Source organism: Nothoprocta perdicaria, unplaced genomic scaffold, assembly GCF_003342845.1.
Source record: "Nothoprocta perdicaria isolate Ctin4 unplaced genomic scaffold, notPer1 scaffold_253, whole genome shotgun sequence".
Lineage (NCBI taxonomy): Eukaryota > Metazoa > Chordata > Aves > Tinamiformes > Tinamidae > Nothoprocta > Nothoprocta perdicaria.
The window spans coordinates 691,263-714,128 of record NW_020455481.1 but is presented as its reverse complement, the minus strand read 5'-3'; the positions used below and the strand labels follow the sequence as shown (position 1 = coordinate 714,128).

The window sequence follows — 22,866 nt, the reverse complement described above, 5'->3', positions numbered from 1 at the left end:
TATGTTTCTCAGTCACAGTCTGTTAAAAAATGTCAATGTAGAGTGTTTTAATAAGGTCCTTTTTATAATTAGGGCTTCTGCCCTTGCCAATACTCTCATGAAACCTGGGTTCCAACATTGACCAAAATTCAGCAGCATCTCTGCATGCTCGAGGTGCTAACAGTACGGTTTTGTATTTAGACAATCAAAATAAGGCTACCTTAATTTTCCTTTTGATTGCTACCTCTGGGAGCATCTGGGAGTGCTCTGCACCTGTCTACATTTAGCTGTGGGCTTTATCAAGGGAGGTACCCAAAAACGAATGCATGTAATGTAATGGTGGCCATCTGAAACTTTGAGCTCCAGGATCTTTCTGGCATATTTTTGTAGGAAGAACAAGAGTTTCCTTTGTCAGAAAATAACCCCTATTGCAGGACAAGGGGTAATGGTGCTTCTCAGAGGAGACATTACGCTGACACTGGGTACATTTTTTTTTGTTTTAGCCCAGGTGACTTCAGTGACCTTACTTGTAACGTTGCCTCTCAGAGAGCTGCGCAGGACAGGCTAATGGGATGACACAGAGAAAGTGGCAGGAGCAATAAGGGTAAGAAGTCTCTTGGGCCAGCTTTGCCATGAGCCTGTTCATGCAAGCAGTAACTCTCCCTGAAGCAGCTGTCAGGACAAACGTGGTGAGGAAGAAAAGCCTGCTTGCCCCTCAGCCTCAGAAATGCTTTTAATTAAAAATGTAAAGGGAAGAAAACAGAGTGCAAGAAAATGCTAACTCAAGCAGTTCCACTTTTGCAGAAAAAGAAAATAGAAGACCATGTAAAGCTTTTCCCATCGCTGTTTCCTGTGATGAAAACACGGTGGGCTGAGACAGCTCTCCATGCTTGACAAGAAAAAGGAAGAAAATAGAGAAATGGGAAGACAAGAAACAGTTTGTGGACTGCGTTTCCACGTTTAGGTACAAATCCTGCTACTATCCAAAACCCTTGCTCACCAGCTAGTCCAAGCCAAAGACAACCCTACTGCCTCCAGTATTCCCTACCAGGTCTCACAGGCACGGGAGGCACTGCCCTGGTCTAGGCAATTCCCGCTCCCCGCGCACGTCTCCCGCAGCCATCCGCAGGGTCCGGGTCCACACACCTGCGGGACGGGCAGGCCCCTGCTGTCACTTGGGCCAGGGAGCAGATGCTTCCTGCTCTGAGGAGCAGGTAGGGCACGCTGCACTGTACGGAGCGTTCTCCTAACTCCTTAATAACTCCTAACCCAGCTGTTCATCAAAGCTGGCTCTTCCCTTGCTTCCACATCCCCCGAGGCTGCAGATGTGCATCTTCCGCAGCAGTCTTGCACAGAGACCGTCCTTAGACACTGGAGCATTTCAGAGATTACTCAAATCTGCTGGAAATGGTATGTGGGAACCAGCCTGTATTTTATTATGCACTTCAACCTGAGAAAAGAGAGGAAGCATCTTCCTTTTTCTTAGGGAAATCAGAATTTCCTAAATTGGATTGTCTTTCTCATTTTCTTTCCTTTAATTCTGATAGCTTCTAAACTTGCTATTATGCGTCTTTAAACAAATAAACAGATGTAAATGCATAGGCCAAGTCAATACAATGCAAACTGACTGCAGTAGAACCAGAACTAGAAGTAGACCAGAGAGCCCAGAATTAAATGAACAAAAATGGCCAGTTTATTCACTGGAACAGTTATGCATTACACTGTAATTTTAATTTGAACATAAAGATGTAAGAATCAGTATATTGGCTTCTTTTAATTATTTTCTTCAGCACTAGAGTGTTTTTCCCAACCATTTGACTGCATGATCATATTACACATTTACAAGCACAGACTTTATGAATCCCTCACAAGGCATTAACCTAGGATTGCCTACAAGGACAAGGAAGAATTAACATGGGAATTACTTCAATTTCAAAAACAAATGATGCATTTTTTGGAAACAAGAGTTATTTAACTTTTTTTTTTTTTGCTTCTAGCATAAAGCAGCAACAAGAAGAGTTTCCAATATTCACTCTTTAGCAAATGAACACATATACTTTCATATTCCTCACCACCTAGAAACACTCCATCATTTAACCCCAAGAAGGCAGAACAACATAATGTCAATTCAACATAGGAGTAGCTGAGTTCTTACAGCAGTAAACATACAGGATACAAATTAGTGTTCTTCCACAAACACCACCAATGTGAAAACTCCTCTGAAAGGAACACAGCAATCTGTATGGTTCATTAGGTACAGAACATCATGCAAATGGAAACATTCAATAGATTACAAAAGTCACAAAACATCAGTTTCTGTTGTTTTAAATTGTTTACAAAGGATCAAGTTAATTAACCCTTTAACAGTCAAACCACAGGGCTTGTCAAAAGGGCAATAACTAATAAAATGGACTTAATTTATCCACTGGCATGGCACACAAATGGCCATACCTGTGAATAGGAAAATGAAAGGCTGGATTATTCTTATTTCTTCTTCATAGCTGATGAAATAACAACTCAGCTAGCAAACCCGTCTACTGGAAACTTGTTTCAACCTCTGGTATTCATTATTTTCCAAAATGCCCTTGAAATCAAAACAACTGTAGCTTTTATATATATATATATAAAAAAAATCTATTTAATTCAGTTTACTAATGCTGAGCAAAAAAACATACACTCTTCTCCACTGTTCCAGCTACAGCTAATAATGATGAGCAAAACCAACACAGACCTTCATAAAAAGACACTTTTTGAAACACAAGGCCCTATCACCCAGAGTCTTCCTGCACATTAACTCCAGTCATGGAACAAAGGATTTTTCCCTAACCCCTTGTCAGTCTGTCACTTGGGTGATGTTAGATTGGTTAGAGGGGATTTTCAAGAACTCCACAGGAAACAGATTAAAATCCAACATGGATTTAAGCCCTGCATCTCAGAATGAAAGATACAGACTCTGTGTGATAGTCTTCTTGCCTTTCTAACATGAGGAATATGCATATCACACAATAAATAAGAATTTTCTAGCTTAATCATGGATATGGAAAAGCTACATGATGTTAAGAATCTCATGCACGCATTTTACATTGCATATTTAGATGCATTCGTGCCTTAAGGCGAAAGGCAACTGCTTTTTTGTTTGTCTCCCACGGGTACTTAACTCTATTAAAAAACAAAAAAAAAACTCCCAATGGTTAAAAAAAGTCTGAATTTTGTATATCCCTTTCAGATGCACTGTGTACACAAGGAAAAGGAACCGATCACTGTAATTGTTTAAGAGGTAACTACAGCAGTGATCGTGCTTCAAACGGAAAACATCAGTCCCTGCTATTTTCAAACAAAGACTTGTGAAGCACTGGAACAAGTTCACTACAGCCGCTGTGGACGTGCATTTTCCATGTAGGAAAGAAACAGATCTCCAAGGGGCTGATCTCCATCTCGGGACCACCTCCACACTGCTATACTGGAAGGGGCAGCACAGCCCCTGCTGATTTGTGTGTGATGGTTGGCATCATACAGCCCCCACGCTTGGGGGTCAGCCCCTGTGGGTCCTCCTTTCCTGACAATTGTATGTAAGCATTTCCAACATGATTACCACAAGCAGCCTTCATACATGAGGTCCGGATTGTATTTCATAATACCATCTCCTTTTTGTTTACACTTAAATATGGCAAATGGCTAAAATGATTTCAGATCCTTTTTCATCAAAAAGAAACTGAAAGTCACCTTGCACATTAAAACTTGAAGAGTTACCTTAATGACAGCTTCATTCTATGACGTCTGCGGTATAGCTATTACGGCATTAATTTACTGGGAAAAATCTGGATGGGGCAAGCGCAGAGATGCCATCAGATCAAACAGAAATAATCAAACTATTGCCTCCATCTAGAAGGCAGAAACCTCTGTATGGTTAGCATGGGAAATGACAATATTTCCTCTTTCTGGAAAGCTTCCATTTACTTTCCAATTGATAAAAAATATATTTTCCATACTATGACATTTTAAAATTTCTTGTTCATCCTCTTCTCCCCTTATACTTCAATCTATCCGCTTGTTATCTCACACATTTCCTATAAACTTGATTTCCCCAAGGGGATCATTTAAATGAACACGGAATACTCATTCTCCCCTGTGTGAGAAAATAAAGCCCAAAACAGAATGCTCCAGATCAGAACAGCCTAATCCAAACCCAAAGACATTTCTAGGCCCTGTTAGAGAACAAAAGCTGCATTTCAGACATGAAAGCCAGAGCGGGATATGAAAATCACTTTTGCTGTGTAGGACACACTTTAGCATTCTTAAATAAATCTGACCCTTAGAAAATAGATGCATCTTTTTATTTATTTTTTAAGCGTTAAAAATCAAAACAGTTATCAACATATTGGAAATTATTACTAAACGGGTGAAATACAGTATTTGCAAGCCTTAAAAAAACATGCTCTTGTTCATTTTTCTCTGTATGTGAATGTGAATACTTCCTATGAAATCTCTCACAGAGTTGTAACTTACCAGTCATAAAACAATAAAGAAGAGTTTATCATCTCAAGTTCAAGATATATATTTTATTTTGTACCGATTAACTGACAAAAGCTGTCCTGGGGACCTACACAGTTTTATAACTTACAATGCAATAATGATAGTCATCTGTACATTGAAGCTGCTTAGTTATCTTAATTTTCCAACACTTATGTCTTATTATATTAAAAATATAAATTGAAAAATTAGAAATGAAGAGTTTAAAGCTTAAGAGAATAAAAAATGTAATAATAAACCCAATGATTTCTATAAAACATGGCCACAATCTCTAAACCACTGGATGCTGCTCTGTAACTCTTGATCACATGGACATACCAGCACAATATTTCAATTTCCCAGTTATTTTGCAAATCACAATTGGAAACAAATATATTACTAAACAAATGTTCTAGTACAAGGATTTTTTTCCCCCAATAAATTTATACATTGAAAAGATATGTATTTCACTGAATTTCTGGTGAATTTTAACTGTTATATTGAGGGAAAAATGTTTGGTTTGGATATGAAAATAGGTAAAAATATTCCAAGTAAAGCTTGCAGTAACTGTATTCAATGTGCAATGCAAATTCTTTCCCCACTGAACAATACACAGTAGCTGTCTTTGTTGGACATAGACATCACCACTGTAGAGTATTAATGCAGCAGTCTGATAAGGTCAGGAATTTGGAGACGCTTTTTAAAGGCAACATTTGCCTCAGGCAAAACGTTTCTTTAGTAAAAATCAAAATAGCAGCTAATTTAAGTGCCCAAAATATGATAGAGCTAAACAAGTTTTACTTGACTTTCCTATGACAATACAACATGTAGATTAAGTATGATACTAAATAGTTATGTAAATGTACACAAGAATCATGTGAACCGCACGGAATCCTAAGCAGAACCAATGCCAAGTGTTATCAGTTGGATCTGATCAGAATTTGCTATCAGTTTGCTGCTCTTTTCTCCACCTCTGACTCCGAATGCTTCGTTACAATAGCTCGGCTGCTTTGCCAAGGTTACATGACATACACTGTTGAGTACATAGAGTATTTCTGTTTACAGCACCTTCATTACGGTACTATGGTGATAGTGATTCTTAGGCACACTGATTGGTCACTGATTCTTTCCTCTGCTGATGTACCACAACATTTGGTTAGCACTGTTAGTAACACACAACTGAGTTTGTTTTCTCAGACAGAGGCAAAAATATGAAGGAATTATTCCAAGTGTCTCTGCAGCAGTTTTTGTCAACTGCTCTGCCCTGTAGGCTGCACTGTCTTTGGCGCTTGTAGATCAGACTTATGCTGCAGAGAAGGGAGAGAGTGATGTGGAAAAACCTAAGCCTTTCATCTGTAAAGAAATTAAGGCCACCTGACAAAAGAGCAAGGAGTCTGCTAATTACCAACAGGAGGGCAGTATTGAGGACTTCTTTTCTACTGGAAAGCCACATGGGAAGCCCACAGCTGCTAAAGCACTAGACCCTGCTTAGCCACTTGCCTTGCTGTCAGGTATTGTGCAAAATAAATTCTGCGGTCCTTGATTTTGTTCTGAAAACCACTATTAAAAAAAAAAAAAACCAAAAAAACAGCTTTTGCAGGAAAGAATCTTTAACTAGGAACACTGTGCACTGTTGCGGTAGGATCTGTGTAGCGTAGATCACCTGAGTATTTGTCATAAACTGACATGAGCTAAGGTTCTGCATCTGTCGATTTTTGGCAAGGAAAAAAATGCACTACAGTAAAACCCTACTAACGTCGATCCACGCCGTTAACCTCACCTGCGGGAGTTATTCCACCCTGGAATACTTCACCCCAAATGCACACAACTTCGCCATTCATACTAGCCTTTCACGGTAAGGCCTCGAGCTAGAGTCCTGAATATGGGAGCAGGAGGAAAGAATGCTTTAAATTAGCACATGACATTTAACTTGTTTTAGATATTCTTTCTCAGATACCAAATAGGAAGTAACTCCAAAAAACAGCACCAATTCATCTACTTGTCTGAAATGCAAAAATATAATTACGATGCAAGCAAACAGTCGAAAACAAAACAATACACCATCCTTTCATCTCCTTCTTAGGCTTAATAATTATCTTTCAGTGAAGAGCTACAACAAAACCAGAAGCTAGCGTAATAAGAATTAGAAAATAAGTGCATAAACAATATCAGTGCAGCAGCAAAATATACAGTCATGTTAACTTTCCAATTCAACCCATTTCCAACATGTTTGTGCAATACAAGTTGGCCATATACTGGCCAACACAACACGCTTCTTTTTTTAATATTAACTCAGCCATTCTTCACTTAAGCTATTTCTGCTTGTTTTTTAAAAAATAAAATGAATTAAATACAACTCTCTCAAAAAAAGACTGTATTTTATAAACACAAAATTATGGTGCAAACAAAGTAAGAAATAAATACCACACCCTTAATGACAAAAGGAATTCTGAACTGGTTCCTATGGCTGAACTTTCAGGATGAGAGGGTGGAATTTTTGTAACATACTTTGTTAAATACTGGCTTAAGTCTCTCAGGATTCCAGAGGCAAAGCCAAGCAGCTGGAAGGAACATTTTGTCGGGATGTTAAATTTCGCTACACTGTAATCGTGATAGCAAATTTTGGATACAATCAGAGGAACCATAAAAAGTCTTCTTGATAGGTTGGGCTCTGTGCTTTGTGTTCTTCTTCTCAACCTTCCCTCCAATGCCAGAAGAGTGGATTTGAATCCAGGCTTGTCAACGCAGCAACAAGGCGGGATTGTGTGCCGGCTCACTGGGAACAACCCGACCCCTTGTTGCATCAACTCCGCTCTGTTTGTATTTTCTCTTACGTTGCATATGAAGATTAGGGGTAGGGAGGAGGCTTGGAGAGACAGTTGAGAGGGGCACACTGAGAGCTGGAATGTGGCTGCTCTTCTGGAAGAGCATTAGGACTGAAAATTAAAAAGAAAAGAGAAAAGGGGCTTAAAAAAACAGAGCAAACGTTTCATATGTGCATGTAAACAGTACACTAAGGGAAATAAACTCCCAAAGGTGAGGAAACCTCATCTCTGCATCAGCATCCTCAAAGTACAGATAGGGAAAATCCTCAGTGCACAAGTGTTCAGTGACACCCAGACGTATACATGAAAAGCTGCAGCTATCCTGCTTCAGTTCATGTATATAACTGCTTTCTGCATGCCTTGATGAACAATGGAGAAATGAATGCACGTGCGAAATGAGAAAGTGAATTTAAAGGGCAAAGTACAAGTGCCATTTTTAATACTGAGTATTAAACATTTTACATATGCAACCAGTTAACTGTTCTAAATGAAGAAAAGTCACAGTTGGGCAATCAGGTTTCATCACTTTGTGAAAACATGATCTCTTACTGAATGCAATCTATTATTATGTCCACTGTCCACAGGACAATCATCCTCAGCAGGTAACATAAGCATTATACAGCTTATAATTCACCACTTCTAAATGTTCCTTTTTTTTCCCCCAATGTGCTCCTTGAATCCTCTTCAATTCTATAACATGATTTGATTGTTTTCCCATAAATGACTGCTCTAAAAACAGCATCGAGGCCTTAAACCTCTATAGCTCAGTTAGCTGTACTGCACTATGATGTGCAACGTAGGCCAAGCTTAAGTTCATCCCTGCTGTGATTCCTCAGCCATGGACTGCTCACTTTTACAAGGGTGAATGTCAGCTCATGGAGCTGATGTGGAGCTAATCTTTCGAGGAAAGCACGGGGCAAACCAAAATGCCAAAACAGAATGCAAATAAATCCAATTTTAAAACAACTGCAGTTGCTTAAATGTGTCTGGGAAGATTTTTTATTTTTTTAATGTCTCATATATATTACAATCTTGGAGTTTTTCCAGCCTCAGCAGTGTGTATATGGTGAAGCACATATGTTCCTGTCCTCCAGAAAACTGCTTTTTTCCATTTTCCATCCTTTAGAAAACATTCCTTTGCATATTATCTCTCTAGTACAGACTAGGAGGATGTTGAAAGGAAAGCAATTAGTCCACTGCTAAAAATGAATTGATTTGAAATGCCAGAGAGATTTGAAAATCTGCAATTGGAAACGGCAGAGGTACTGCAAACGCCTGTAGTTATACATATAGCATTTAAAATAAGGAAAACAAAGAAATGACATTGCATTTTTTGAGGAGAAAAACAACTGTCTACCATCAGTGTTAAGAAACCAGATTGGAATATCTTTTTTTTTTTTTTTTTTTTCAAATCAGAGGAGCTTAATAGATCATGATGACAAATAGACAGGCATTTATAACTCAACAGGGGTTAAGAGTCTTTGCATCACTGACTTATTTGAAGATCATGAACTTACATACTTTAAGTTAGACTCTGGTTCACATTTACGCTCCCAGAGAGTACATGGCCAACTGCAAAAGGCCTGGTCAGTGTGGATTGCAGGTGCTCTGCTCCTCTCAAGTTTGGCTTTATTCTCGGCTCTCTATATTGTTCCCAAAGTACTTACTGCTTTTTAGGACTATGACTCCTCAGTTTCAATATAGATTTAGAGCACTTACATATAGGTGTGAGACTAAGTCTAAGCACCTAGATACAAATATTTAACACAGAATATTTTCTTGAATTTTAGTAGCTGGACTGACAACCAAAAATCCCAAGAGAATATTGAACAAACCTGTCTTCTGTTGGCATTTCTTTGCATGGTGTAATCTTTCTTTTGTTCTGCTTCACTGAACAACATACAGATGCAGAAACAGCACCCAAAGGGGGATCTGAGTGAAATTTTTGCCTAACACACTCAAATGAGTGTGTCAAAAGTCATTGGAGAAGGACCCGAAGATCTCCATTTACTCTTAAAAATTTTCCACCCTTCAAGAGCCAACTTCAGGCTTCAGCACCTCTTAGGTTTTCAAGATAGGTTTAGGGCAAGCACTAAAGTCCTTAAGAGAAATAAAGTGAACTGCAACTTGAACGTGGCCTTTGAGGAGGATGAGCAAGGTGGTGCTTGTGTTATCCTACAAAGCCTGCCTTTTCTCCTCCTTGCTCGCCCACCTCTTCCTTCAAAGACTTCTGTGATTATCAAAAAGGAATGGAAAACGCAACATACATCTTTCATTTGCCTTCCAGGGCTTCCATCCCGACTTCAAAAATAAAAAACACAAAATGTTCATGCTTCAGGTGAGAGGACTGGTCAGGAAATCGCCATCATTAGGACTAATTATGTGCAGGAATGGCCTGAAACAGGGCTTCTTTGAAAGGTAAAATTCACCTGTATATATTTATGCCTACTCATATTAATGTCTCGGCTTCACCTTCAATATAAAATCAGTGCTGACTGAAGATACTGTAAGACAAACTGTTCCACAATATGCTGAGATTAGGAAACACTCTGCTTATCATCCCATTCATTTTCTCAGTAATTCTGCACTGCTTCTCATTTTGAAATACAAGCACATTTCTACAGGACAGAATAAATATAAAATTTGGTCTCACCGTTCCCTTTTCAACCAATAATAAAGATCAGGGGCATTAGGAAGACAAAAAAAAAATCACAAGGTTATCGGTACAGGCACTTTTGCAGCAATATATATATATATATATATATAAAAATATACGCTTCATGGAGTACTTATGCTAACACTCCATTGTTAAACCATCCTCTCACCAGGAAAACAATATATCCAGTTCAGTAAGAGAGAGTGCTACAGCAGCGTAAGAGCAGAAAATGGGTCATCCATTAGGCAGAATGAGCAAGTGACACGCAGCAAGCAGCACGAGTGCGTGTTATGGTGAGGTGGGAGCAGGTCCTGGAGCTCAGCTATGGGGCACACACCAAAGGCTGCAGGTCGTAGGGGATGGCAGGTGGAGTAAGAACACGAAACAAGGAAAGGTAGGGAGGAACCTGCAACTGCTGGCTATTAACTGGGAATGAATGAGAATAATATTACCTTCCACACATAGAACGTGTGCTGCTCTTAAAGCACTTCCTTTAACAAACATTTTTGCAAACCTTTGTTTAATGGCTGGTAGCATTTGGGAATCTGGTCATTCAGTTGATGAAGTGTCATTTTTTTGTTAGTTATTGTCTGTTTTCCAAGCAGTTTTCCCTCTCAGCATTCAAAATGCAAACACATATTTTTAAAATCATTTTGACAGAATCATGCAAAGTACACAGGTGTTAGTAAGTGGGCTTTTCTCTCTCAAAAGTGCCATTCACATGCAGTATTTTCTAGTATAGATTGTAGCCATAACAAGTCAGGGTAGGGAAAAATAAACAAATTAGTGATACTTTCAGAATGGAACCACTTTGGATGCAGTAATATTTTACCTTATTTGTAGTTTATTTCCTTTTTATATGAAACGAAGGTATTATTTCTTATAAAATGATGGACATTCATTTTATCTACACTATTTGTATTTCTTATAGTTAACTTGCTACTATCTTTTGACTTCTGATAATTAACAGCAGGTTTTCACTAAATTCAATAGAGCCTGAATATGGTCCAAAGACATAGCCTTTTAAATTTGGGATCATGGTTAATATTTTAATCTTGTTCAATGTAGTATATCAGACAGGAAACTATGGGTGATGGCAGGGCAAGTGGAACATGATGACACCACCCAGCAGTCTTCTGGATACGCCTACGTTTGGTTGCTTGCCACATGATCTTGGAACAAGAAATGGATGTGATGCATGGGAGGCACAGTGAGATTTTCATGCAGTGTTTAATCAGCTTATTTAGAAAAGCTTTTGTCTTCAGAATAGCTATCTAGAATCTCCAGATCAAATTCTAAAATAATTATTCAGACACAAGTGAAAAGACTGAAGTAAGTTGATGTTCCTCTAGCACCAGCATTGAGATCTGATTTGGCCTGAATCTGTTCCTAGCTTATCCAGTGTGACTCACCAAAACTTATAGACAGGAATCACTGCATTTTCACAAAGACTGGTTAACTCACAGAGATAGACACGTCCCATTTAAAACTGAGTATAGATAAAGAATTAGGAAAAACTCTCCATATGTGAGAGAGACATATATATTCAGAGGTCACATTACTGCAAGAGTGATAATAGGGACTTAAAAAATAAATGTATCTCTCTCTTAAAATGGGTGACTTCAGGGCTTGGCAGTTTTAATTTGTCTTATTTGGCCTCATCGCACAACTGAGAAAGTGTGTATTACACTTTCAGGGATGATTAGAAGAGCCAGAAGGGCATTACAGTCTCCCGCCTTCTTCCTACTCTGAGATTTGGTAAATCTAAACCTCAGTAAATCTAAGTGCTTCTTTAACAGCCTTTAGATTTTACTTCAGATTTCATTGAAAGCACTCACAAACTCACGCCACCATGCTGACTTCTGTAACATCTGCTGCTGTGCTTCACTGCTTTAGGAGGCTGCACAGCTATGGGGCTGAGACAAGCAAGGTGTCATAGGTAATTCATCAAAAAGCAGCGGCTGTTTTCGCTTAACCAGAGGAGTATCAATCTAGTGATAAAACCGATCGCCATTTAAAGGCAAACAGTTAAACTAAGCCTATGGTACATATCGTGTGTAGGATAAGTGATCTGCATTTCTAAAGTATTGAACCATACATTTAATTATGATTACTATTTTCTACGCCATTCTTTTTGGTTTGGAAATGTGGCAAGAAAAGCTTCTTGACCACGGCTCTCTTGTCCCTGAATTCTTGATAGTGACATTGAAGATATATTGAATCTTCATACACTCAAAGCACCTATCTAATGCTATTACCAATATCAAACATTGCTGCATCTAAAATACAGCAGAAAACACATTAAAGGGATTTTAAATGGAACTAGTAATTTCTTTCATTGTGCTACAATACTCCAAACTGGTAAGCGGTACTTACTGTTTTCAAGGAACTTTCACAATGTTTTTATTACAAATATTATTGAATATTCATAATGCCTGCATGTAGTAAATAATTTAATGATACTTCCACACACAGGCAATAAAAGAGAGGCATACATTAAGGTGCTGTCTCAAGGTGACTGAGGGGCTACCTATGACCTAGCAGAATTTGTGCCCAGCAGTGTGTGACCAAAAGCAATACCACAGTCACTACCCAACCTGCTTCTTGCAGACTCATATAAACCACAGGTTTATTCCTGGAGAGAGGGGGGAGTTTTTTGGGTTTTAAAGGGCTTTAGATAACCTTGACCTATATATATCAAGCTAAAAACAACACAAGTTATTTCAAACGAGAAGGTATGCTCGTAGATCAATACATGTGCAGTGTAGAGAACTGATTAAAAATAAGTTTTGTGAAGTATTGTTGTTTTTCTGTCTTTTCTTTCTTTTTTTTTTTCCCTTCCACTGTGATTTATTCAACTGTCTCAGAAGCACAATTTGGCCTTTGCACTGCCCAGGAGCAAGGACTTCAGTAGTTTACTATTAACAAGACTAAGAGTCCACTGCAGTAGGAGAGAGCTCCCTGCGCCAGGAGAGCAACCTGCCTGCTAAAATCTCACCAGTGCCTTTAAACCAGTATCTTACAAAATGAGAACCTGCAGCTAAATCCAAAGCGCCTCTACTTAGTAAATTTATCTAGCATGAAAATAAAATCACTACTATTTTGGTATCACTGAGAAATGACTGAATACAAAAAAAAACATAAGAATTGCAAGATTCTATTTTGCATTCATGTATTTTTACATGTTTGTAGGTGCCTGAATTTTGTGATTCATGTTTATACTGTCACTGCAGAAATTACCACTGCTCCTCAAGTTGTTAAAAGTTGTCCAGTAGTGAAGACTTGCACAGACGGGAAGGGCTTTTCTACAAGGCAGGCAAGAGGAGTTGCAGGCTCGCTAGAACATGCAGCTATGTGCAAAGAGAAGAAGAGTTAGTTGAGTTTACCTGACAGTCTGGCAATCTGGCCCCCTGGCTAGTTGTGAGCCGTGTGGCGGTATGGAGGCAGCAGGCTGCTGACAATCTACAAGAAACTGATAAATTAGACATATATACAGAGAGATTACAGAGCAAGGGGTTAGTAACAGTAGAACACAGGCTATGCATCTGATGGAGAGATTTAGTGAGGAATGTTTGCTTGGTTCCTTATCTGACAGAAATACCTTTTTTTTTTTTTTCCCTCCTGATAATAACAACAATAGCTGTTGGCTTCTTTTTCTCTGCAAATAGCAGCAAAATCATTCTTGTCTTTCCTGAAGGCTGGCAAATGTTTTGATTAAACTGACAACAATAACAGATCATATTCAGAATCTGGCTTCAACCTTTATATCCATCATTCTTCTGCAAATGGGGAATACAACTGTTTGCATTATACCTAATATAAAAAGTGTCAACAAAGCTACTCCAAATTTATTCAGGGATCTTATAATTACAGATGTCATCTCATAATCCTTGGGGAAAAGTTTGCAAGAAGTTTACATCTTCTAAACAGTGCACATGAGATTATTTTGTATAGAAAAAAGACAGGGACTGATGCAGTTGGTTTTCACTGTTTTGTCTAGACTATTTTATCAGTTCTCTGCCACAGTAGTTTTCACACAGAGCACTTGCAAAGCTATATTGAAGTCCTTAATTTAACAGAAGTAAAGCAAATGAATCCTTTGTTGCTGTGTTTTTACCATGATATTTCAAATATATTTTTTAAAAAAAGTTTTAAACTCTACATTATTTGAGGAACTTGAGAAAAATATTTGAATGAGACACAACTCTGACTCCTAACTCACTAGTTCTAGCCATATTTCCAGATCTCAACATTTGCCTGACTTCCCCCACCTCAGTCCAGTCCTCCACGATAGAAATTACATGCACTTCCAATGGCCTGCAAGACTCAGCCTGTCAGAAAGCACAGTCGTCAGGAGCCTTTAATGTCTATTAAAGCTTATAGATGAAAATCTAACTAGCTGGAAATCACGTGGACATCAGTTTTGGGCTCCAGCAGCGTTTGCAGAGCTGGTGACCTCTCTGACTGCTGTGGCTTGACTTTCAATCTAACTCTTCAGGGGAAGGAACTTACTGTTCTTAAAACTGAACTGACTAGACCTGACCAACCAGGAAGGTAATAGGTTGTTCTGTTTTTTTTTAATTGGCTGCTACTTGAAGTTCACCGCCAGTGACCACCACCTTTTCTCTTTCAAGTACATCAGCCTTCCAAAACTCACTTTTCTTCTTTGCATAACTCAGCTGAAGAGGCTGGTAGCAATGCTCATAAAGGTTTTTGAGATAACATAAGGTGCAACACAGAGCAAAAGACCTTCATAGTGACACTGAGCCAGGCCTAGAGTGCTACTTCCCAGGAAGATCTATGCTGACCTCCTGTGGGTGGAAGCAAGTGCACCCAAATCACTCCCTACTTTCTGCCTCAGCTGGTATGTGATGATTTTGGACCCCTTTCCAAGTGCATAGTTATTTACATTATAAAAAAAATACAGGCACAATTTCAGCTTATGCCATTGTGGCAGGAGGCAGAAATGGAATAAGGAAGGACACTGCCATTCTTACATATCTTACGATGCTCACTCTTGGTCTTCTAGCAGAGAAATACCACAGTTTGCAATGTTCCTAGGCCACAAATAGAGAGGTCTATCACTTTAGATAAATGTTCATTAAAAGCAAAGGTGTCTGATAGGGACTGAGCCAGCTAACTGCGGAAAGGAACTTAAAAGTTATTTTTTTTCTTTTTAGTTTCCTATTCTAAATTCTAAATTAACTACCTTGTAGTAATTCAAAGCAAAGTTGTCCCTCACGAAGTATAGAAAGCAGTCAGTGAGAAAAGGAAGACAGAAGATGGGTGATGAAGCGGGGTGGACAGGTTTCATAAATGTAGAGGAAATTGTTCTGACAGCCTTTGCCAGAAACAATGCAAAGGCCTGATTTATGATCCTATTCTAATATCTCAGCCATCCTGCAAACATTCTATGATAGGTCTTCATCTGCCAGATTTATCAGAACGCATGAATAGGGAAGCAGACCCTGCAAACATTATGCAACCTGAATAATTACTATTCGATGTGAGCAAATTCCCTGTACTTCACATGAAACAGCTCTACTTAGCATTAGGAATACTAACAATTTGGCTCACAGTGAGTTACATAAGTATGAAATTTAATGATCTACATGGCTTTAAATAGCTGAATTTTTCTCCTACATCCTCCAGGAGTGAAGTCTGAGGATTATGCTAGGAAGAGCTAAGCACAACACACATGGCTTAAACATATACATTACAAATTCAAAGAGACTCAGAAGCTCAGTTCTACTCATATTCAGGCAGACGTGCTAGAACTAAATTTATTCCTTTTATATTTAATCCTTTCAAAGTTTGGAGGATTTGTTCCTATCTTCTCTAATGACATGACAGTCATAAAATGATTTCTTGTTGTATTTTATTTAAAGGTGAAAACTGCATTTGGTCCTCTTGTTCTGCTAAGGAGCCCTTGCTTCTATCAAGTAAATGACGGTTTCTATCTGAAATGTTCTGCTAAAGGTCAAGAGTTTCAAAGATGTCTTTTCTGAGTCTGTGATCAATGTCATATAGTATGAAGAAGAAAAGACACATTCTCTTGTACTAGAAGAAAAAGAAAAGAAAACGATTACATTGGAACAGGCCTGTTGCCATTATTTTTCAATTGAGGGAGTGCCAGTCAAGCTATGAGTGAAAGGACAGTTTGTCATCTGTGTAGAAGACATCCGGGGAGCAAATGCAGACTGTAATTTCTTGAAAGTCTGCAGAGATGAACATCAACAAAATAGTCAATTAAGTTTTTAAGAAGAGACTATCTCTTTTCTCTCATCTCCAGCTGCTGTGAGGAAATAAACGACCACAAGGCAGGGGATGGTGCAACAGATCTCATAAAGAAGCCTTTTATGATTCTGTGAACCTATGAGAGAGACAAGAAATTCCATGACTATTGCAACCACAAAGGTCAAGAGGAGCCATTCTGTACAGAAGTGCCATATCCCAGGCTTCACTGAATTCAGTAGGACTTGAAACTGGGCCGAGTCAGGCAGCAGAGGCCTACGAAAACTCTCAGCGTACCATCTCTTGGGACCTAACTCTCACTATTCAGCCTGCTCATATTATTTATTCAGTTCTTTCCAATTCACCATTTAGCTAGTTAGAGACACGTAAAGGGCTCAGAGATTCCCTCTCTCATAGATTAGCCCATGCTGATTTTGCTTAGGTATTTTGTGCCCTGTCCTAATTCAGTTAATCAGCTCCTAGTGTAAGACCATTAAAAATACCAGACTCATTATTGAAGTCATATGAGGACTGAATGCACTACTACAGTTTTTCCTGTTCCTCCCTTTGGCTCAGCCCCCAGAACAAGGCACTTTCCTCATGTCACAAGGTGTGCTCTGCCCTCCAGTCTAGGAACTGGGCGACTCCGGTCAACATGGCCTTGCTGGTGTTGGAGAGATGAGCGTGCCTGCTGTTGGCATCAGCAATGTCCCCGGTGAAAATCCTACGTACAAGCATTTTTAGTCCCACCTGCTCGACCCAGCATAATACACTGGAACCTTTCAGTATGCCTTGGCACTTACACTCCTGTCGAAGTCCAAGAGTAGTATGGAGGCCAAGGCAAAGCAGAGGGGATGCTGTAGGTGAACAACTGGTATTTAACACACTTCTAACTCTGTCTAGTTACACTCAGTACAGAGCATTTTCTCTTTTTTATATGAAATGGTAAAATTGTCAAACAACACGCTAAACATGATTTTTAGAAGGATTTTTATATATTTGATATTGTTGATGATAAATATTGAAAATTGGTTATTGAACCAATTATTTTATGTTATTTTCTTAAAAAAAGTCTCAATAAATGCTTATAAAAAAAAGGGGGCAAGATTAAGGTTTTTTTCAAGTCTATTAAATGAAACTTTCCTCCATAACCAACTGAGCAGTCCAGGCTGACAGAAAGGCCTCTGTCCTAGCTATAAGTTCTAGAGTATCTACAGCAATGACATTTTGTGTCACGCTATCTAGTGTCAACTGAATTTGCCAAATAAAGTTTAGAAAACTTGATAAGGTTACTCAAAAGAGTAACTATTCATGGTAATGAAATGCTTTTTTCCTCGAGATGACAAGGCCAAAAACAACAAACGTTTAATGGGAAAGAATGAATGGCTAATAAGATGATTCAAAAGTACTGGGCAAAAACCAAATCAGTAGTCTTCTGGTTGTGAAGAAGCATGTGGAATCACACTCTGCAAGTCCTATAAAGACAATTAATCGATCAAATTCTCTCTACTAGAACATCAGAAAATGAAGAAAGCTTTTAAACTCAAACATGATATGTCAAGAACAGCAGGGCAGGTGACACTAAAATACTTGCCCATTCTGCTGAAATGAGAGAATTTTTTTAGACATGCCTTTAAATTGTACTTCTCCCTCTCTTTTGTATGAAAAGCTTCACTTCTAACTGGACCACCTTCTTTGCACTGTTCTCATAAAACCTTGCCCATAGAAACACTGTGAATGATCTACCTCCACAGAAATTACTAGTGTCACCCTCATTTCCCCTTTCAAATCTGTGTCAATAAGTCATTTTTATGTCCCATTTTTATGCCCCCACCAACTTTTCTCCCTTTTTAACCTACTGCCCTGCAATGGAGCAAGAGACTAATTTTGCTTTATTTTAGTTGACTTGATTTGTGCATTTCTTTTTATACCTGAATAGTCCTCAACCTAAAGGGCTGTCTCCCTCATCAGTCCCTGTGCTTCAGTGATAATGTGACTGATAGTTCCAAGTATTGCAACAATGCTATATGTCAACCTTGTCCTTTGCTGTAAGGATTAAAAAAAAATATCCTAGTCATTAATAAAATCAGTGAAATACATTTTTATTCCATTATGGACTAGAAAATAAAGTGACTTCTCACCAGCTCTGTAGGCTTTTTCACACTTTTTATGTCATGATGCATTTATGTTATTTTCTCAAATGGTTTCTGTGAATGCTTTAAATAATTCCTCATTAAATCCATTTGAAAGCTAAACAATGGGTTAGTAGAAGAGCAGAAATGGGAATGGTAAAAGCAGAAAATATATACATATATGCGCGCACACACACATTCATTTCTCTTCATTATACATTTCACAAAAAAATCACTTAGAAAGGTCTGATGATTCATGAAGTACTTATTCATTAAAAGAAACACACATTTTAAGCATTTCAAAAGAAAAAAGAAAGATTTTACAAACACAGAAATCATCATACTTCTGTCTTATCCAACTGAAGGAAAGGTAAGTGCCTAGGTTACACTTTAGGTGTATTTTGGGCCACTTTAGGTGTACTTTTGTATTTGAGCCAAACCAAAAATACTTGCACTATTTCTTGGATAAAGAAGGGCCTGATCCAAAACCTGAAGTCAGAGCGAATGGCACTTTAGCAGGCTTTGGAACAACCACCATAAGGTACCACTATAACACTTCACATGTGGCCCTATAAAGTGCAAGCAGAGAGATACTTACAATTAGGGATTAAAGAACTGCTGACGAGATTACTCCATAGATAACAATATTCCAAGGAGCTGCTCTATTACAGAGCTAAAATACCTAATTTAAAGAAGGACTCACTTCTGCTTTGCCTGTTTTATGAGATGAGAAGCATGATATTAAATATTCCTGTATATTTGATGGTAAAATCAGTAAGTCACAAAAAGATATTAAACCTTGTCATAAAAGAAGATAAAAACATTTGGTATCAAGATTTTAAAGAGATTTAAATAGTTGTTTTAGTTAACTGAAAATAGTGGAGTCCAAAGCCCAAAGTTTTTTTAGACTGCAACAAATGTCTGGCAACACAGTTTAACGATGTTATGTGTCACCTGCACTGAGCAACAACCAGAAGGCTAATGGATTTTACTGGAGAACTTCAAAAGATGATGCTTTGCCATTCTACCCAACAATGAGGTAATAACTTGGGTTATGCAGAAAAAGATGTCAGTAACCTTTTGATGAATATACCCAACAGTAAGGCATGCATTGCACGGCAGGCATTTATTTATTTATTTATCTATTTATCTATTTATTTATTTATTTATTTATTTATTTATTTATTTATTTAAATAAGCCGTTTGTGGCTTTCACTAGAAGGAAGTTTTATTTTGGAACTGTTTTTTTTTTTACAAAATTAAAAGTACAAATAGAAATTAAATGATCCCTCCAGCACTGCAGTGAATTCATGCCATTAACAGCTAAGTTATATCATAGGAGGCAAATTATATTGATCAGCATGAAATGTATGTTTTTAGCCTCATCTGTGGTAACTGGAAAACTAAATGTAAGAGAGGAAAAGCATAGAGTGGAAAGGTCCTATTCACAGTGGCACCAAGAGGTAAAAGTACATTTAGCCAGCTGACCTCTGAATCAGTTACAGCCAACTAATGTCCTTGGCAAGGATAACTGTTCTTCAGATTCAAAACGGCCTCCACAAGGACAATGTACCATGCCTGAGATGGTGTAAATATGTAATGCTCATTAAGCTTAGTTAAATGAGCATATCAGATGCAGGAAATGGCCCCAAGGGCAGGAAGATAGATACACATATCCATATATATGCATTGAGATCACTCATTAAACAATGAACATTTATATGCACAGATATGGCATGTTACAAGAAAACACAGAAAACACAACTATGCAGGAAAAAAAAAAGTGAACACACATAATAAATTAATAATGACTGAATTACCCTTTTTGGGAAGAGCATCACATTCAGTTAAAACACCAGATTTTAAAAACCCTGCTAAAAACACAATAAAACCCATTTTTCATAAGTAGTACAAGACAAATTGTGCCAATACTGCACACATCTTTCAATCCCCAATAACCTGCCTGGCTATACAAGCTCAGAGGCCACTTTCATATAGGTTCACCATCAACACAGTTACATTCTCTGTATATTGACATACAACATAGTCAGAGCTGAGGGCTCAAAAAAAACCTAATCCACAGTTCTCTAATTAGGCAAGTAGTAATTTGCATCAGACCGTGAATTTGTTGTCCCTATTTTATAAAAATATAGAATTATCAAAAGAAAGCTTATTTATTCATTTATTTATTTAAATAGCAGGCATGGAGATCTTTCATGCTCTGACTGTTTTGTACTGCTTGGATGAAGCAAGTCAAGTTTATTCACCTCGACAATCAGATAGACTGACAGCGTGTGCTTAAAGCTTATTAAAATGATTTGGCTGCACATCCATAGTGTTTAGCAGTGTTGACCGAGCCAACCACCTGCCCTGCTTTTCAAGAATGAATGCTTTAATGTGCAGATAAATCCATACTGTAAATGAACTGGAATCCTGAATCCCAGGACAAAATTACTTGTTAACATGAAATCACTACAAAAAGAATTATCAGTTCTTAGCCACATCATTTTTTTCCAACAATCTGCAATATTTTTTAACAAAGAAGTAAAAACGTTAAAACCTGTTCATGCCTGCTATTAAATTTATTCCAGTAGATAACTGCATTACTGTTATAGTAATAGAGGCTGGATGACTCAGTGATGATAAAGATCTACAAAGCACCCTCTCTGCAAAATTTGCTGATGATTTTCCTCAAAGGCCTTATACCATGATTCTTTTTAAAAGAAGCTGTGCTTCCTTCAGTGTTCAGATTTCTAACAGGCCTGCTCTTTCAAAAGCACAAGAAGTTGTGCATAAAAAAAAACAAGGTTTAGGCACTGGAGTAATGTTCATAGCTTCAGGATTTAGAAACCTTCAAGCAGCTCTATGACATGAGCATTGAAGTTCAAACGTAAAGCTGGGACCTTTTTATGCAAAATGCTCCTCAACTAACAAAAATTGTGCACATCTACAGACCTTTGGCATAAAACAAATTGATCCTACAAAAAAAGGAAGACAAGCCCGCTATCTCAAATGTTTTCTCCTACCTTTCCAGTGTTGTAAAGTGCTCAGACTCATCCCTGGGATCAGGCTCCAGTGTGGACAGCAGCATCAGTTCAAGCCTCCCTCATTTTCCCAGCCTCTTCACTTCTCAGTTGCAAGACTTCCTACCCATAACTTTGACTCTGAAGATGCTTTCCCATATCCTTCCACTACCTCAACAATGTGAAGAAGACAAAGCAGAAACCAAGGACCTAGTGTCATGCTGTAAGCCCAGGCAGAACATTTTTGTTTTAACATAATTCTAAGGAAAAATGCACACGAAGTTTCAACTACAAGGAAAAAAACATTCTAGACAGTATTTTTGAAAAAAAAATCTCACCATAACCACTGCTTTATCGTGCAATAAGCACAACATGCAAAACAACAAAACGAAAACGGCCACAGTGCATATTTCTCATCATAGGCACCTTGTCCTGGAGGTGACTAAGCATCCAGCAGCTCCCACCAATGACCCTTAAATCAATGTCCCCTGACACAAAGAAGCACCCTGCTCAGCAGACTCTCTTCTTCCATGTCATATTAAACTGTGATTGAGCTTCGCCAAGCTGATGAAGGCATTCCCAGCTAAGTAGACTTCACAGATGACACCTCCTCCGATTTAAACAGCAATTAGCCATTTATTCTGAAGTAATTCCCTCAGAGTCCCAACTTAAAGCATTAACTGGGGAGATTGAGTACGTCATTATCATGTTTCCTGTCAGCCTAAAGAATTAATTTCAACCTACAGATGCTATCTCAGAGACTCTATTAGGAATGGTCTATAGGGATGTCTTTTCAGACAGAATTTCTACAAATTTTATGGTAAGGATGTAAGTGAAAAAACAAACAAAAAAATAGGATTTTTTTTTTGTTTGTGGACCTTTCCTAAAAAGAAAAAACATTTCTGTTTGTATCAAACTTTGATTCAAATTTGATTTGCATACAAGAATAGAGCTACTGCAGAAATTAATCTTGGATGATTTTACATTATGGATATACTGTATTTACTCTTAATTATGTATGCATAGGTGGTAAGCTTAGTGCTCAAGCAGCTGCTGTATTACTAAATGGCTTTCCTTACACTGTCTTTATCTTCCACATTAGTCTCTTCTTCTGAGAGTTAAATGCTATTCTGCAAATCAAGCTTGAAAGACACTTGGAAAGCAAGCAAACTTTCAGGTTTAATGGGCTTTCAGAAATGAGTAACTACCTCAAATAACCTATTTTTGTAGTTTTTTTCACAAGTTTAAGAGGTATCACTTTATGAAAAGGTCTAGTAACAATAAAATCAAAAAACTACACAACCAGTCTAGCTCTATAGAACTTATTTGAGCTAGCCTGGGTTATATCAATTACAAATCTGACCTCAACTAGGCTTTGAATTTGAGAGAAATATGTCACTTGCTATAGCTACTTCTCTTTTTCTTTTTTTAATGAAGTAAAATATGACTGATTTCTTTAGAAGAAAGGAATTATCCACTATGAGAAACTGGGAATGTTTTATTTTCAA

General features: G+C 38.0%; 1 protein-coding gene across 1 annotated transcript in view; it reads right to left on the bottom strand.

Moving 5' to 3' along the window:
• Nucleotides 1-3,378: 3,378 nt before the first annotated feature.
• The window catches only part of BICD1 (BICD cargo adaptor 1), a 167,048-nt gene continuing 147,560 nt past the window's right edge, over nucleotides 3,379-22,866 (bottom strand). The window contains exons 9-10 of the mRNA XM_026040336.1: nucleotides 13,356-13,433; nucleotides 3,379-7,424 (exon numbers count right to left, since the gene is read on the bottom strand). Of these exons, the coding sequence (XP_025896121.1) occupies nucleotides 7,337-7,424; nucleotides 13,356-13,433 (166 nt within the window). The 3' untranslated portion in view covers nucleotides 3,379-7,336. The remainder of the gene's footprint in view (nucleotides 7,425-13,355; nucleotides 13,434-22,866) is intronic.